This window comes from Columba livia, chromosome 1, assembly GCF_036013475.1.
Source record: "Columba livia isolate bColLiv1 breed racing homer chromosome 1, bColLiv1.pat.W.v2, whole genome shotgun sequence".
Taxonomy (NCBI): domain Eukaryota; kingdom Metazoa; phylum Chordata; class Aves; order Columbiformes; family Columbidae; genus Columba; species Columba livia.
Genome location: NC_088602.1, coordinates 144,713,456 through 144,728,209, shown reverse-complemented (window position 1 = coordinate 144,728,209; position 14,754 = coordinate 144,713,456). Strand labels below are relative to the sequence as shown.

The following is a 14,754-nucleotide window of genomic DNA, read 5'->3' as shown; positions in this document are numbered from 1 at the left end:
CAACCACCAAATTTCAATATATTTTTGTTTGCTAAATGAAGGAAATCTCTGCTGTCAGAAGCGTCTCCTCACGGAACAGAGCCCTAGCTAAGAATCTAGGGTAAGACTTAGTGGGCTGCAGATGGATTTCTACATCCCAAAAGTTCTTCACGTTAGTTTTACTGAATACCACCCTACTTGAAGATTCTAGAGGTTTCTGGGTTTGACTTATGCATTTGCAATATTAAAATAGCCCATGGTTCAAGAAACAGAAATTGTCTTGAGAACGGAACCCAGGATTACACTCTTTTTGTTTGGCCTCTTGCAGCCTCACGTTCTCTTCTGCCCCTTTCTACCCCTGTCTCAAAGCCAGGCAGTTGCAGCACTTGTGTGGGGAACACCTGGGAATGAACCTTCTTTTGGGTCTGCTGGACACTCAACTTACATCTCTGACTTAGTGAGCTTTTGTTCTAAAGGCTGGATGTTTTGTGTTCTCTTCTTTTGAACATATTTTAGCATACTCTGCCCAGCTCATTTTTCCAAACTCTAGGTAAGGGTCCCTGCTTCAGAGAAATGCACAAGAAAACATGTATTATCAAAATAAAAAATTTAAAAACATTCCTCTTGGCATGCCATTTTATCTTAAAAAGACCACAGGAGATAGCCTTATTTGAAGTACTAGATCCAGAAGTAGGAGGTACAAGCTCAAATCCTCCTGAATATCAGCACGTTTTGGTTGGGGTAAGTTTTTTTTATTTTCACAGAATTGCAGAATGTTAGGGATTGGAAGGGACCTCGAAAGATCATCTAGTCCAATCCCAATACATTTTCCTCTGTAGCTATATTACATCAGCTGAATGCTAAGTGTGCATTTAGTTTTCCAATAAAAAAGTTCCTTTCTTGATAGCAGACAGGAGATTATTGCCTTTATTCCCAAAACCCAGGTCTTTTAAAGCAAAAAGTCTTCACCTTAAAACTGGACTGCAAAACACTGGAGTGGTGAAAATCATTCACTGAAGCAACCATTACTGTTGTGTTTGTTGTTCCAATAAGTCTGACCACCCCACTTGCTGGGTAGAGCACTGTTGTACTGCAGTTCAGAACAATACAGAGATTATTTTCACCTCCAGCCAAAGCTTTTACCTCCATTAGCCTTGTGAGAAACGCTGATGTCTCACAAACACCAGTGTGCTCAGGCTTTGTTACTGATTGATGAACTTTGACTGTTGTTTGCCCTGTGGCTCTTCCCCTCTGTGCTCTGCCTCTTCCTTGACTTGAAACCTGCTTTCAGTTTTGCAAGCATGATTATGAAAAATTGCGTAACACCTCCAACATTCAATGAATTTAGACAAAAAACTTCCCTGTGGACAGAGTGAGAAAATATAAGGAACTCTCAGTTATTTAGTTCATCATACTCTCCAGCAAACTCGCATCCCTGCACCAGGATTATTTTGTTTTGCCAGAAATGAGGTCTCAGCCCAGGGAACACGTAACTCGGAGATTCCTATCAGCACTATGACCTTCTTACAGCCAGCTGAAGGGCATAGGAGAGCTTGCTTTGGCAGTTCAGCAGAATCCCTGCACTCTGGATTTGAAACCTCTGATTTCTGCTGCTTCTGGAAAAAAAAGAGCAAGGTTTAGCAATCCATCAGCTTGGGAAATCTCTGTAGAACATCCAAACGAAGGGTCATTTCATCAAAGGATTTCAGGAATTTATTTGTCTCAGCTTCTAATGGTGTTCACTGTGTAGACGTATGGTGTAAGTGCTATGAGAACGTGTTACATCTGTGATGAGGTTGCCCTGGAGAACACAAAAACACCATTCAATTTGGCTTCACATAAAAATCAGGCTCTGCCAGACCCGTGTAACCACTGTATTGCATGATTCCAAAGGGCGACACTAGCAAGGAATAACTTAGAGAAGTATTTTGCTAATGATTTTTGTGGAGCACAAAGTAGTATGACTATGTATGCAGTGCAAATATTGTTACATACTTGATACGTTTTAGTACAGTAATCATGTTTCTTTCTGCAAACAAATAAAATGGCAAGGAAATATGCTTTACTGAGGTGCTAGTTTGTGGTCTCCTTGTCTGGCATGAATTAAACGGCAAATGACTTGTCCACTACTGTTAGTATGTCAACATGAAGAGGCTCCACCTATCCGAGCAAAAACAGAAGCAGATGATGCAAAACTATAAAGAAATTCATATAATGGAGAAGAAAGACTGGAGATTTTGTTCTCTTGACTTCAAACATAAAACCAAGGCAGCTTATAATGAAATTAGAAGATGACAAATTTAAAACTGACACCAAATTGGGGTTTTTGCACTATGCATAATTAGATCATGAAATTTACTGTCACAGGATGTCATTGGGGCCAAGAATTTGGTGTGATGGGACAAAAAAGCCCTATTATATAGCAAATAAAGCAATCTTGTTTCAAGTAACATTAAATGGAAGAAATATTGAACTGTCTACTCCAGATCTTACAGCAATATCAACATTATTTAACACAAATTTTGGAATCAGAAGATTTTATTACTCTATTTTTATGTTTTCCCCTGAGGGCTGATGCTGGATGGTCTTAGAGATGAGATTCTGAGGCAGATAGATATAAGGTCAGATTCAGTGTGGCAGCATGTTTCCTCATGTCAATTAACATTTGATAAATAACCAGTCTGACTACTACTGCTTTTTATCAGATCTTTGATTTTTCTTGCTCAGTAGAACATAGGTTGGCCATGGAAAGTTAAAGCTACAGTTGACCACTGCTTGGTAAAATGTTGACTGCTTTGGCACTGTTCTCAACTGGGCTGAGGTAAGCGCTGAAGTTTGTAAGTTGGTGCAGGACATGACACTCCATAGCAGAGGCATTTCTGGCTCTCACCGTTTAGCCAGAAATGTACAATGCGTTCAACTTCGCATTCTGATGTTTCTTAGTCTCACATCTTCTTTAGTACTTTTTTCCTGCTTTATTTCATTAATTCACTTCCTCCCTCTGCACTGTGCTCCTCCATTTGGATAAATCCAGCCCTTGACAGGCCTTTCAACATCTCTGCTGGGCAGGCTACATTATCTCAACTCAGTTCAGCAACTGATACTTTCTCTGTATACTTCTTGAAATATTGGACTGATTAAATTCTAAGAATAGCAATAAAGGCACAGATCAAGGGGCAAGTACTCACGGTGCTTCTGCATGAGACTGTCCCAGCTTCCAAACATTGTCATCCCAGAAACATTCAGAACTAGATTTGATTCCTACATACCTATTTATTTACACGCCATACATTTCTCTTCCTTACACTTAAACACCTCCTGAATCAATTTAAACTTTTACGGTCTACAACATCATTTGGCAACAAACAGAACAACCCACTCATGAAGGGATACTGTCTTTGTTCTGACCTGACTCCTTCTAGTTTCTTTAAATGCTCCCGAAGTACTTTTATTGGAATGGAGAGTAAACAACACTGATGCTCTTCTACCTGCTCCAGGCTGCTAATGATTACAAAGACCTCTAACCCTCCCTGCCCTTCACCATTTCTTTTGTAGAGTGAAGACTCCTAGCTTGCTTAGTTGGTCTTGAAATTGAAGCTGTTCCACAACTTTCATCATCCTTGCTGTCCCACTCTGACCCCTTTTCCAGTTCTACATTCTTTCCAAGCTGTCCCATTTCTGGTCTAAATTAAAACAGAAAACAGGTTGCACTTGCTGTATTTCACAGTGGTGTCCATGAGGTCATATGGCAAAATTAAAGCAGCAAGAGAAGAGAATCACACAGAGAAATAAGCTGGTGTTATCTACCTGCTTTAGGTGCCAGCAGCTTCTATACAGATGCCTTTTTTAAAATTTCTTTTTCTTCTAGGGACTCAAGGAAGGAGAGGAGACAAGACTTCATGCTACACAGGGAATGGCAAACCCTTTAGAAAGATTTTTTGCTGTGTCAGGTGTACAATGCAAGGAACTTTCATCACTGTCCTGGAAGCCGGAGAGGCAAATGCCAAATGGCATCAAGGTATTGATGATCTCTGAGAGCAATCGGCTCCAGCACACTGAAAGCCAATGGATGAAACTACTGGAAAATCATGCCTGTGTGGCTCATCAATAAGTCATTCAGGACCTTTTTCATAAAGTTTTACATGTATTACCTGCTTCTCTCTGTGCTGAATACACAAATGCTTGAGTGTTAGAATTTGCTTAGCCATCTTTATGCTTTCATCACAAAATATTAGTCCTCTGACAAGCAGTGTGAAATCTCCTAGGTAAGAATAAGAAACTTTGTTGTAAAGATATATAGGTAAGAACATGTTTCCTTTGTATGTTCTTTTCTTCAACATCTGAGGGTTTCAAGACATGAAGATGGGAAGAGTTTAACTTGTATAAAATAAGAATGTAAAATCTAATATCCTCCAGAACTTGAAACTTTCAGAAGCATTTTACATTGTTGGCTTACAAGAAAGGAAAAAGCAAGAATTCAGTTCTGTGCTAGCGTATTCATAATTTATCTTGAGAAAATGCACTCAAGGGGAAAACATTTAGACATCAGACAGCCTACTTGTTATGATCTCACATCACAAGTCATTCTCTAGATTCACTCTATCTTCTTGTATAATGCAGCTGAGTATTAGGTCTCCCTTAGTTTCCCAGTTCCCAAACCCTGCCAGACACCTCAACCAAACCTACAATTGTGCATCTGAGTTATAAAAGTTTCACATTCAGAGATTTGCAGTGAAAAAAAAAATATCCACAAAAAAAGCAAACAGAATAAATATAGCTGTTTTAAATGTGTGCACTGTCATTCTCAATATGTAAACAGAAATGGGAGAAGGTACTTTTTGCTGTACCGTTTGTAGGACCAGATCTTCTATAATTCTTTTCCATCCTCGAAAAGACCTCCCTAATGCTTCCTTGCTGCCCCCAGCAGTTTTATTTGCCTGCTCTGTTGGCTTTGTGACACCAGATGCTGACAAGGTCCAGCAATTTGCCGTTTAGCACCTTTCCTCGCTTTATTCAGGCAACAGCACCACCACACCTGGTGAAGCAGCAGTGAGGGCAGTGAGGACACACGGTTGTTTCCTGCTTTTCAAGGGTTTTCAAAACATAGTGCCTTGAATAAATGTGGCCACTTCATGCTGCTGGCTGCCAACCACCTACAGCAGCTGCCCCGGGGCAGCCATGAGCCTGCCTGCCCCACACGGGCTGCCTGTGGCGCCTCAACTTGCCAGCTGGACTGCTACTGGTTATGCCCAGAGGGGATCAGCTTCATCGCACCAAAAAAAGAATAAAGCCTGGGAATGGCTTGTAATACAAGACTACAGAGACTATGCTGTCTGATCTGGGGATGTGGGCGTCTTGATAGACAGCCAGCTGAACATGAGCCAGCAGTGTGCCCAGGTGGCCAAAAAGGCCAACAGCATTCTGGCTGGTATCAGGAATAGTGTGGCCAGCAGGAATACGGAAGTGTACTTGGCAGTGGTGAGGCCATGCCTTGAATCCTGTATTCAGTTTTGGGCCCCTCACCACAGAAAAGACATTGGGGTGCTGGAGAGAGTTCAGAGAAGGGCAATGAAGCTTGTGAGGGGTCTGGAGCACAAGTTGGATGAGGAGCAGCTGAGGGAACTGGGGCTGTTTAGCCTGGAGAAAAGGAGGCTGAGGGGAGACCTTATCACTGTCTACAACCCTGTTGTAGCTGTTGCTGTTTTAGCATGGAGGGTGTTGGTCTCTTCTCCCAAGTAGCAAGTGACAGGACAAGAGGAAATGGTCTCAAGTTGCACCAGGGAAGGTTCAGACTAGACACTAGGAAAAATTTCTTCATGGAAAAGGTTATCAAGCACTGTAACAGCCTGCCCAGGGAAGTGGTTGAGTCACCGTCCATGGAGGTGTTTAAAATGTGTTTAGACTAGGTTCTTAGGGACACGGTTTAGTGTTAGATTTAGGTTATGGTTGGACTTGATGATCTTAATGGTCTTTTCCACCCAAAATGACTCTATGATTCTATGATCTTCAACTGCCTTCGGCCCCTGGCCGCTCGCCCGGCAGCAGCTCACCCTCCCGGCGCCGGCCCAGAGAGCGCTCTCAGGCTCTCCCCCTGCACTACAGCTCCCATGATGCCCGGCGGCGTTCGCGGCCGCGCTGCGCCCGGCGGGCGCGCACAGCCTGCTGGGAGCCGCGCCGTGCGCGGGGGCCGGCTCCAATGGCGGCAGGCGCAGGGGGCGGCTGACGGGAGCCGTTGCCCGTCGCGCCCATTCATCGCCAACGCCTTCCCCGGCCGTTGCCCTCCCCGCGCCGCTATGGAGGCGCTGATCCCCGTCATTAACAAACTGCAGGATGTGTTCAACACGGTGGGGGCCGACATCATCCAGCTGCCGCAGATCGTGGTGGTGGGCACGCAGGTGAGGCGGGGCGGGGCGGCGGGCAGGCCAGGCCAGGCGGGGGAACGGGCGGTGCCGGCCCTCACCTCCCTGAGGGCAAAGTCGAGGCGTTCATCGCGCCTCGGGTGCTGCTGACCCGCGGACGCCTCCTCCAAGGGCAAGGGGGGACGCCCTTGGCTGCCCGCGTCCCCCCCCCGCCTTCCTTCCCTCCCTGGGCTCCTGCAGTTTGAACGGCCGACGGGCTCTCGAGGGCGGCCGGACGGCCCGTCCCTCCCTCTCCCGTGGCCCCGCGTCGGTACCCCGGACCAGGGGGCCGTTTACCGGCCCGGTGCTTCAGCGTGACCGCCATCGCCAGTCGGTGGCTTCCCTTCCGTGACAGCTGCCGTGAAGTGGGGGCTGAACAAATAAAAGGAGAGATGCGGTAGCGGAACGGCACCTCGCGGGCGGGGGTCGTTTTTGCCTCACTGCGAGTTCTTCTGCCGTTTCGACCTCGTTGTCGTAGCTGATGGATGATGATGGGGAGCGAAGGTGAGAGGCACAACCAGCCAGTGTTGGCTGTGACAGTTACAACGTGTGCGCCTCAGCCCGATAGTGCTGCTGCTGGGCCCGAAGGTAGCTCAGACCCCTTCACATCTGTTCAGCAAAACTTGTGGCAGCAAAACGTGTGTGACCAGAACTGCAAGAGTCCTCAGGCAATTGAAAACAAAACGTTAAACACAACTAAAACTGGAGATCAATGCATCTCTCTCTTTGTTTCTGTGAAATTAACAGTGTTTATTGGACATGTGATGTTATTTGGCGATAGCCTGCCTACCTAAAACAGTAATGCTAACTACTTTGCAGCCAGATATTTCATTATATGACTTAAAACATGTGAGCTGTATGTTAAACTTGCATATTGCCGAAGCATGGAATAGGTGTGCTCAAAGCCAACTACAGTGGCCAAGTGGTTGTGAGGCAACTAGCTGTCACTGTGTTTTACCAATATAAATCAGATAAGATTCATTGACTTTATATTAGCCACTTCGTAAAATTTTTTTAAAATACTTTAATAGTTTTTTTTTTTCCCTGTTGTTGTTTGCTGCTTTTTTTTTTTTGTTTTACTTTAGTTCTGCAACAGAAAGTTCAGGGCAGAGGTGTGACATTTTTCTATGTAAAATTAGTAAAGTTTCTATTTCACTTTATGAAATGCATTGAAGTGGCACTTTTAAAATTATCATCCTTTTAAACGACTTTGTCCTACTTAACTTTTCATGTGTACAGTAGGTACTGAATTGAGACAGTATTGACTTTCATTTTACTTCAGTACCCTACCCATCAGTATTAATATCCGTACAGTACTGTGTTCAGTATATTAATAAAAACACTTGAATAAGTATGATATTTATTAGCATGCCAGAAAAAAAGTCCTTTAGGGGCTCCAGGAAAATATATAGCAAGATGTTTGCAAGCTTGGGTGGTTTTTGTTTTGTTTTGTTGTTGTGGGGTTTTTTTTTGGTTGGTAGTTGTTTTTTTTAAGTCGTGGTTGTTGGAAGAAATAACTGTCTTTACTGACATGATAATTCTGCAGATCGTTATTTTATGCAATTAGTCTTAAAAGAATTTAAATAAATTTTTGTTATTTATTTGTAGATGTCTCAAATATTGCCTGAGATCTGATGTTTTCAGATATTTTTGGTTAACTGCTCTGTGGCCTTTTAAGTTTGTTCACAGGTTTTCTTTTTTTTTTTTTTTTTTTTTTTTTGTAGCCTACGGGCATATGCAGTTGTCTTTGAATACTTTCCACAAACAATTTTGAATTTTGCACCTCCATTTTTCTTTGTAGGAAACAAATGCTACCAGTTAAGAATTCTGTAACTCTCTCTTAATTGATTTATGCTTTTTTCCCCTTCCAGTTTACCTGTTGCTGTTCTTAAATGACTTTTACATAGGCAACAAGGAGAAAAAAAAAAGCCGTTTAAAGTAGTTTTTGCTGTTTATTTTTTTCACTTGTCTTCTGTATCTCTTCTCTACCCTTTTATTGTTTTGTGCTTGTGTATTTCTTTAGTTCTCATTTATTTCTACTTCTGTACATCAAGTTATTTCTTTTCTAGAGTATGTAGAACTAGGAACTGCTTATAATCCTTAATTTAGCTTTTCCCACGTCCCCTTCCTTGATTCTAGTAGAGACATCATGGTGAAATTGATCTAACAACTAATGAAATTCACAGTGAGATTTTTAAATAACCTTCCAGGTATATATTTGCTCAGTCTTCAGTTAGTGCCATTTTGGGACTTTAAATGTGGAGATGCAGTTTACAATATTTAACACAGACTGTTTTGTCAGATGTTTCCATCCGAAAGAACTGTTTTGTTAGCCTCTGTGATTAGCTCACAGATGAGTATGACATTTTTTTTTTTTTCTGTTTGGATTCAGTATCATGTTTGATATTTCAATGCTAAACCAATTGTTATTGCCAGGGAGGAAGGTTTCTTGACCTGAGATAACAGCATGAGTATTTGAATATATATAACTATGTCCTGTTAGGCTAAACAGTTAGGATGGTAATTTGGCTGCTAAGAAGATGACAGCAATGGGAAGTTAATGTACGGTCCTGGCTTCTGGGATGAGGAGAAGAATCCAGTGGCTGCTTTATTTGGTTTGAGAGAGTCTGGCACTGTGGTCTTAAACTTTGGGTGCTCTACAGAGCTTCTGTGACCTTTCTCTGTCAAGGAAGTCCAGTGGAACAGAAATTTAAGCCATTTCACCTTATCCAGTTTATTCAATGTATCCTACATTGTGTTGGCAAAAAGTCAGTTTTTGGTGGTAGAAACTCCAGCTTGTACCAAGCAACCAGGAAAAAAACCCATACCAAGCTCAGCATGGGAATATCTTCCTCCCTCCTCTCTTCAGTTTGTGGGGGTGTGTATGTGTGTGTTTGGTTTATTTCTTCGGACCAGCAATCTTGCTGGGGATTTCAAGCAGGTGCAACAAGATGTTTATATCTACATTTGTAAAATGGGATGTAACTAGACCACAGCTCCAGTGCTGGATCTGCTGGCTGGGGAGAGCTTGTTTTTTCTCCCAAATATTTTGCAAACTTCCTGGTGTGTTTTTTTGTTTGTTTTGATATCTGGCATTCATTGTATCTGGTTTGGGGCATAACTGTTTTCCTTTTTGCCATCCCTTCCTCCTGTTAAATAATGATTTAACTGTTCTGGTGTCTGTTTCGGGCAAGCAGCAAAGTAAAACTGACGTTAATTAGCTGTTTATATTTACCAAACATAATACAGTGTTTCTGCTGAGGTTATACAGAGCAAACATTTGGCGTTCTGCATTTCTTTTCTCTGATGGGCCCTCTCAGTTTCTGAATAGGGATAATTTTTAGGTCCTGGAGGCTTATATGATTGGAAGGATGGCATTTTCACTGTTTCTATGTGCAGACTTTATGTGAATTAAAATAAATTTATTGGTCTAATAACTGTGATTCTGCCTTTAATCTCTACATATTTTTGGTAATGAAAAAAATATTAATCAGCTTTTAAATTAAGATACTGATTTTATTGTTTGCAAATACCCAATTGTTTTGGAATAGTGAAGAGAATACACAGTTGTAGAAGGTTGTAAAAGAAATGGGTTTATGTGTCTCGTCCTGCCCCCCCTATTTTGTGTGCTTGCTGTCAGGGTCCTCTTGATCTTATTCATCTTCATTTTTAAAATTCGAAAATACAATTTGACTTTGTTTTGATTCATTTTACCAAAAAAGTAATCAATATAATAGTATAAGCAATGCTGTCAAAGGTCAGTCAAAAAGCTCTGAAATTTGGATCTTCAAGTACCACAATTCCATGACCTAACTTATAGAAGTTCTGTGCTCATTGTTTCTAATTACATGAGGGTTTTTTTTTTCTTGAGTGAATTACTGGAGGACTTTGGGAACTGATGTATTGTGAAATAATACATCTGCAAATCTTTTATCTATTTGCTGTTGTTTGGCATGTATCTACATGTAGATATGGTGTAAATACAGGATTTCTGAAGAATTTTAACAAATTCTGGCTTTTCTTACTACTTGTACGTAAGCTGTCTTTTATAGAGGGAGTTCCTGTGGATTCCAAATTTTTCCTGACTGATTCAGGAAAGTTCTCAAGTGAATGGGGAGCAGCCTGCAGGAAAAACAGTCTTGTAACCCAGACAATATCTTTCACAGAGAAAATGGATTTTGCATCAACCAGAAGTGCATTATGCTGGTTTCACTGCCTTCTCGAGATCAGCCTGTGGCTCTTCAGAGTCTTTCTAGAATTATAATTTTGTTTCAAAGAATGTCTTACAACAATTCATCAGGCCTGCTTATAAGTTTAAAATTATCTCCTGATTAGTAAATACATTTTGAAATATTTTGGCAGATTAGGATCAGCCTTGCTTTGTGTGTCCCTAGTTCACATAGGAAAATTTTGCCTCAATAGCTGTTCCAACCAAAGCAGTTCCCTTGTGGAACTGCTTGTGTGTTGACATTTTAGTTCAGAATAAGTCATACTTTCCAAACAAGGAAAGAAAAAAAAAAATCTTGCGGCTCTTTAGTTATAGCATGCTGAACTCTTCCAGCATAGCAGAGAGCTGCTTTTCAAAGCACCTATCTGTGTAATATTCCTGTGGATGAGATCCCAGCAAAAATGTGCTAACTTATATTTCCCAACAATAGATTTAAAATTTAGTAAATCATATATGTATGTATTGCTAAGAGCATGATTTAGCCAGCAAGACTTTTGTAATTCTTACATGACAGAAATGGCAAAATCATCATCATTCTCCTTTGGGTGTCAAAGTAGATAGATTGCTTTTCGTAAGAGAATTCTTCAGGAATTACTGTGCCACACTGAGAAATCTCTCCTACTTCGCAGTTCGTTACTATTATTCTCAAATATTTGTTATTGTTGTGCCACTGAAAAAGTCATAGGGGATACTGATGTCTCTGCCTTTTTACTTTCTTGTGGTGTCCTGCAGTAAATCTGTATTGTGTTGCAGGAGCTGCTTGCAGTTCTTCTGCTATTGGATCAAATAATAAAAACATCAGTTTGTCCTATCAAAAGCAATGAACAAATTTTACACTACTTTCAACCAGTTTTCATGTTGGAAGTCCCCCAGTAGTTTATTGGACATGTTTCCTTATGAAGTTTTTTTCCACAGATGATTTATTTTACATTGGCTCCACAAAGCGAGTATGAAGTATAAAGATAGAAGACAGCAGATTCTTGTAAGATGACTTGAAATTTGTTGCAGGCAATACAATTATCATTTTAATAGTACTTGAAATATGCAACAATCAACAATCTGAGCAAGTGACTGTAAAAAATTTTGTGGTTTGTGTGCAGCAGTGAGACTCTGGGTGAGTCTTGTGTTTACTGCTTTCTTGCTGGACAGACTTCCTAAGAACACCAGCAGGCTGAGGCTTATTTAATGAACTAATTGATGTGATCTGATGTGTTACAGGGCAGTGAAGCTCAAGAGACCTGGCATGCCTTTAAGGACAGCCTACTTGGAGCACAAAAACAGTAGTCCATACAAATGCTCAGGAAAACGAGTAGATGTGTGGGGAGAACAGTGCGGAGGGAACTCATGGCCAAGCGTCAATGCAGCAGACTTGTGCAGGAGGTAGAAGTGAGGACAAGCTTGCTCACGGATATAAAAATACTCCCTGCATATGCAGAGATGGTATTAAGAAAGCAAACTTTTTGCTAGAGTAGAAACTGGTGGGGAACATCAAAGTCAACAAAAAGAACTTCCAGCGATTCAAGAAAAAGAAAAGAGAAGGGAAATACGGCCTTGCTGCTGACTGGGACAGGAGAATTAGTAACTAAATATGGGATAGACTGAGGCACTTGCTACATTCTTTGCCTTGGTCTTCACTAGCAGGGTCTTCTAGGCCTTTCTACTTGTAGACAGGGCCCAAAGAGCAGTGTAACTATCAGTAGTGGAAGAGGGTTGGTCTAGGGTTCTCTCTTGGATATGGAGAAGGCATCTTTGCACACTGTTGGGTGTAGGGTGCAAGTCTTCTAAAATTAGGACAGCTAGTGAGGACTTAGAAAAAAGAATAAGAAAGGCAGTGAAGTAAATTGGATTAACATGAATTGTTGATCATAGTGTTACATCAAATTTTTCAATAGAGTCTCTTCCATTTGGCTTGTCAACAGCCATGACATGTTTTTGAAAGTGACATCTCTTGCTGTTAATGAAGCTGGACAATTATAAAGTTATGCACTGTTGTCTTCTGCTTCTGAATTCCTGAAAAATGTGGTTAGCAATACAACAGGTTGCAAACCAAATTTTCTCGTAAGAATTAGTGTAATGGATTGGAGCAAATACCTTTTGATACTAAAGAAATGCACACACTTGAAATATGCAGGGACAAATAAAGAAGGAAAGAAAGACAGGGAGGCAGAAGCAAGATCATTAGGACTGTTACGCTGTCAAGATGCTGGCTTTTTGGAGTGGGTCACAGTTCTTACAGATTTCAGCTTTTTAATTTGTGACAGTATGTGCACAACCATTTCCCTGTTATTCTACCCTTCTTCCTTGATGGTTTTAAATAAATCTGAAAATGATGTTGAAAATGATGAAAATGTAACTTAAGGAGGCAGTGAGAAACCTGATTAAATTTATATCATATACACTGTCAGTGTGTATTGAAATAAAATATTTAAGTCCCTGTATGCATTATCTCTTCTTATCTTAGCACTTCTGGGAAAAATGGTTTTACCGTCCATCAAACTCAGGTGCTTATCTGCAAGACTGACGGTGGTTAACAGAGCACAGTGTTAAACACTCAGCACTGGAAGTTTGACACAGTGGTTAAAGAGACAGCAAGATCTATATTTGCCTTTTTTTTCTTTCTTCTGGTCAATCTGTATAAAGTTCCTCTAGATACCACAACTTACAGATATTTCAAGTTAGGGTCCAAAGGAAAAGGTTAGAATTCATTAATGCTTTTCTGGACCCATCATGAAATGAGTTTATGGATTTTAGTCTGTGCTTAAAATCATGACGAGTATTTCAATGAGATGACAAAACAAGCCTGGCGCTGCTGCAGAGTTATCCCTAAAAGTTCTGTGCTACCTTTGGTCATCAGTATTATTCTCTGTCTACACCTGTTGTATGGAGGACTGGCTGAACTGAATTTGTATTTTGAACAGATCTATAGCCCTCACTTACCCCCACTGGCAGAAAAAGATCACCTTTGTGTTTACTTCTTTCCCCACCACATGCCCAGACAATTCTTTAATGGATGTGTGTGGGGCTCAAATTAAGGAGTGCGTCATTAGATACTGTATTATGTTCCAAGAACAGATTGCTTTAATAAGGGAATGTAATGCAATTTGAAATGCATTTCCTGATGTGTGGAGCACTGTAGCAGTCTCATCTGATGTGTGCCTTCATATTTGCAAAGGATCCAGATTGTTCCTTCTACGTCCAAAGATAACTGTGGGAGTGGTGTAAGACATAGTGGTTTATTTCCATACGTAGCTTGCTGTGTGCCCATCTCAGCTTCCTGCAATATCACTCTTTTAGAAAGACCAGACCATGAGCAGTAGTGTACAGCAAGTTGTCTCTTGGATTTTGGGTGCCTGTCTTATGAGGTTATTCATAAGGGCTTCAGCTATTTATTATGATCCCTTCTTTGCTTGGTTATATGTTCAGGAGAAGCTGCTTCATCTAAGTGTCACCTCCAGCCCTTTGAGACTGAGTGATCATTCTACCCATGTGTGAGAAATCTTGCTCAAAAGATGTTCAAGATGTTTTTAAGAAATGAAACCCTGTTGTTTCTTTTTTTGTCGTTGATTTTTTTTCTTCCTCCGCTCCAGTGCAGCTGATTAACTTTCAGCATGTCTCATCTTTCTGAGCAGGCATTCCACTTGTTTTAATTTATTAAGTTGGTTAAGAAATCATTTGTTGTTTGTTGCTCTGAAATTTGTTTTTTCACTTTCTGTAATATCAGTTCTTCAGAGGTATGCTACAATAGGAGCTCTCTCAGGGAGGCTTCCAGAGCTATTTTGTGCATTTGTCAGATTGTTCTTCAGTTATTCTTTGGTAAGATTTCAGTGCCCAATGTCCTGTCATAAGCTCCTTGCATGGAAGGTGCCCAAAGTTGGAGAAGGTCAATTGAAGGAGAAAATTATTAATTGCTTTCTAGGGGAGTCTTCTGAAGCAAAAAAATCTTAATAAGGTTTTATTTGTTTCCTGTGACCCTGTCCTTCTCTACTTTTTCTAGACAGTTTACCTCACTGCTGTCAAATTTTAATTAGATTTACTTTGAAAAATATGCACACTGCGTTGTTTTGTTATTTACCTATTGAGACAAATGATATTGTTGTTAAAACAGCATTTTTCTGTGCCATAAACCATAGTTATACAGTAAACTGTTAA

The 14,754-nt window shown here is 40.8% G+C and overlaps 1 protein-coding gene across 4 annotated transcripts in view; it reads left to right on the top strand.

Annotated features, from left to right (window-relative positions):
* The first annotated feature begins 6,136 nt into the window (after nucleotides 1-6,136).
* DNM1L (dynamin 1 like) overlaps nucleotides 6,137-14,754 on the top strand; it is a 37,202-nt gene continuing 28,584 nt past the window's right edge. For 3 of the 4 annotated variants that reach the window (XM_065034797.1, XM_065034789.1, XM_065034776.1), the window contains exon 1: nucleotides 6,142-6,374. In XM_065034797.1, coding sequence (XP_064890869.1) covers nucleotides 6,273-6,374 — 102 coding nt within the window. In that variant the 5' untranslated portion in view covers nucleotides 6,142-6,272. Of the gene's footprint in view, nucleotides 6,375-14,754 lie in introns of all 4 variants that reach the window. The other variant, XM_065034782.1, reaches the window with a different exon arrangement.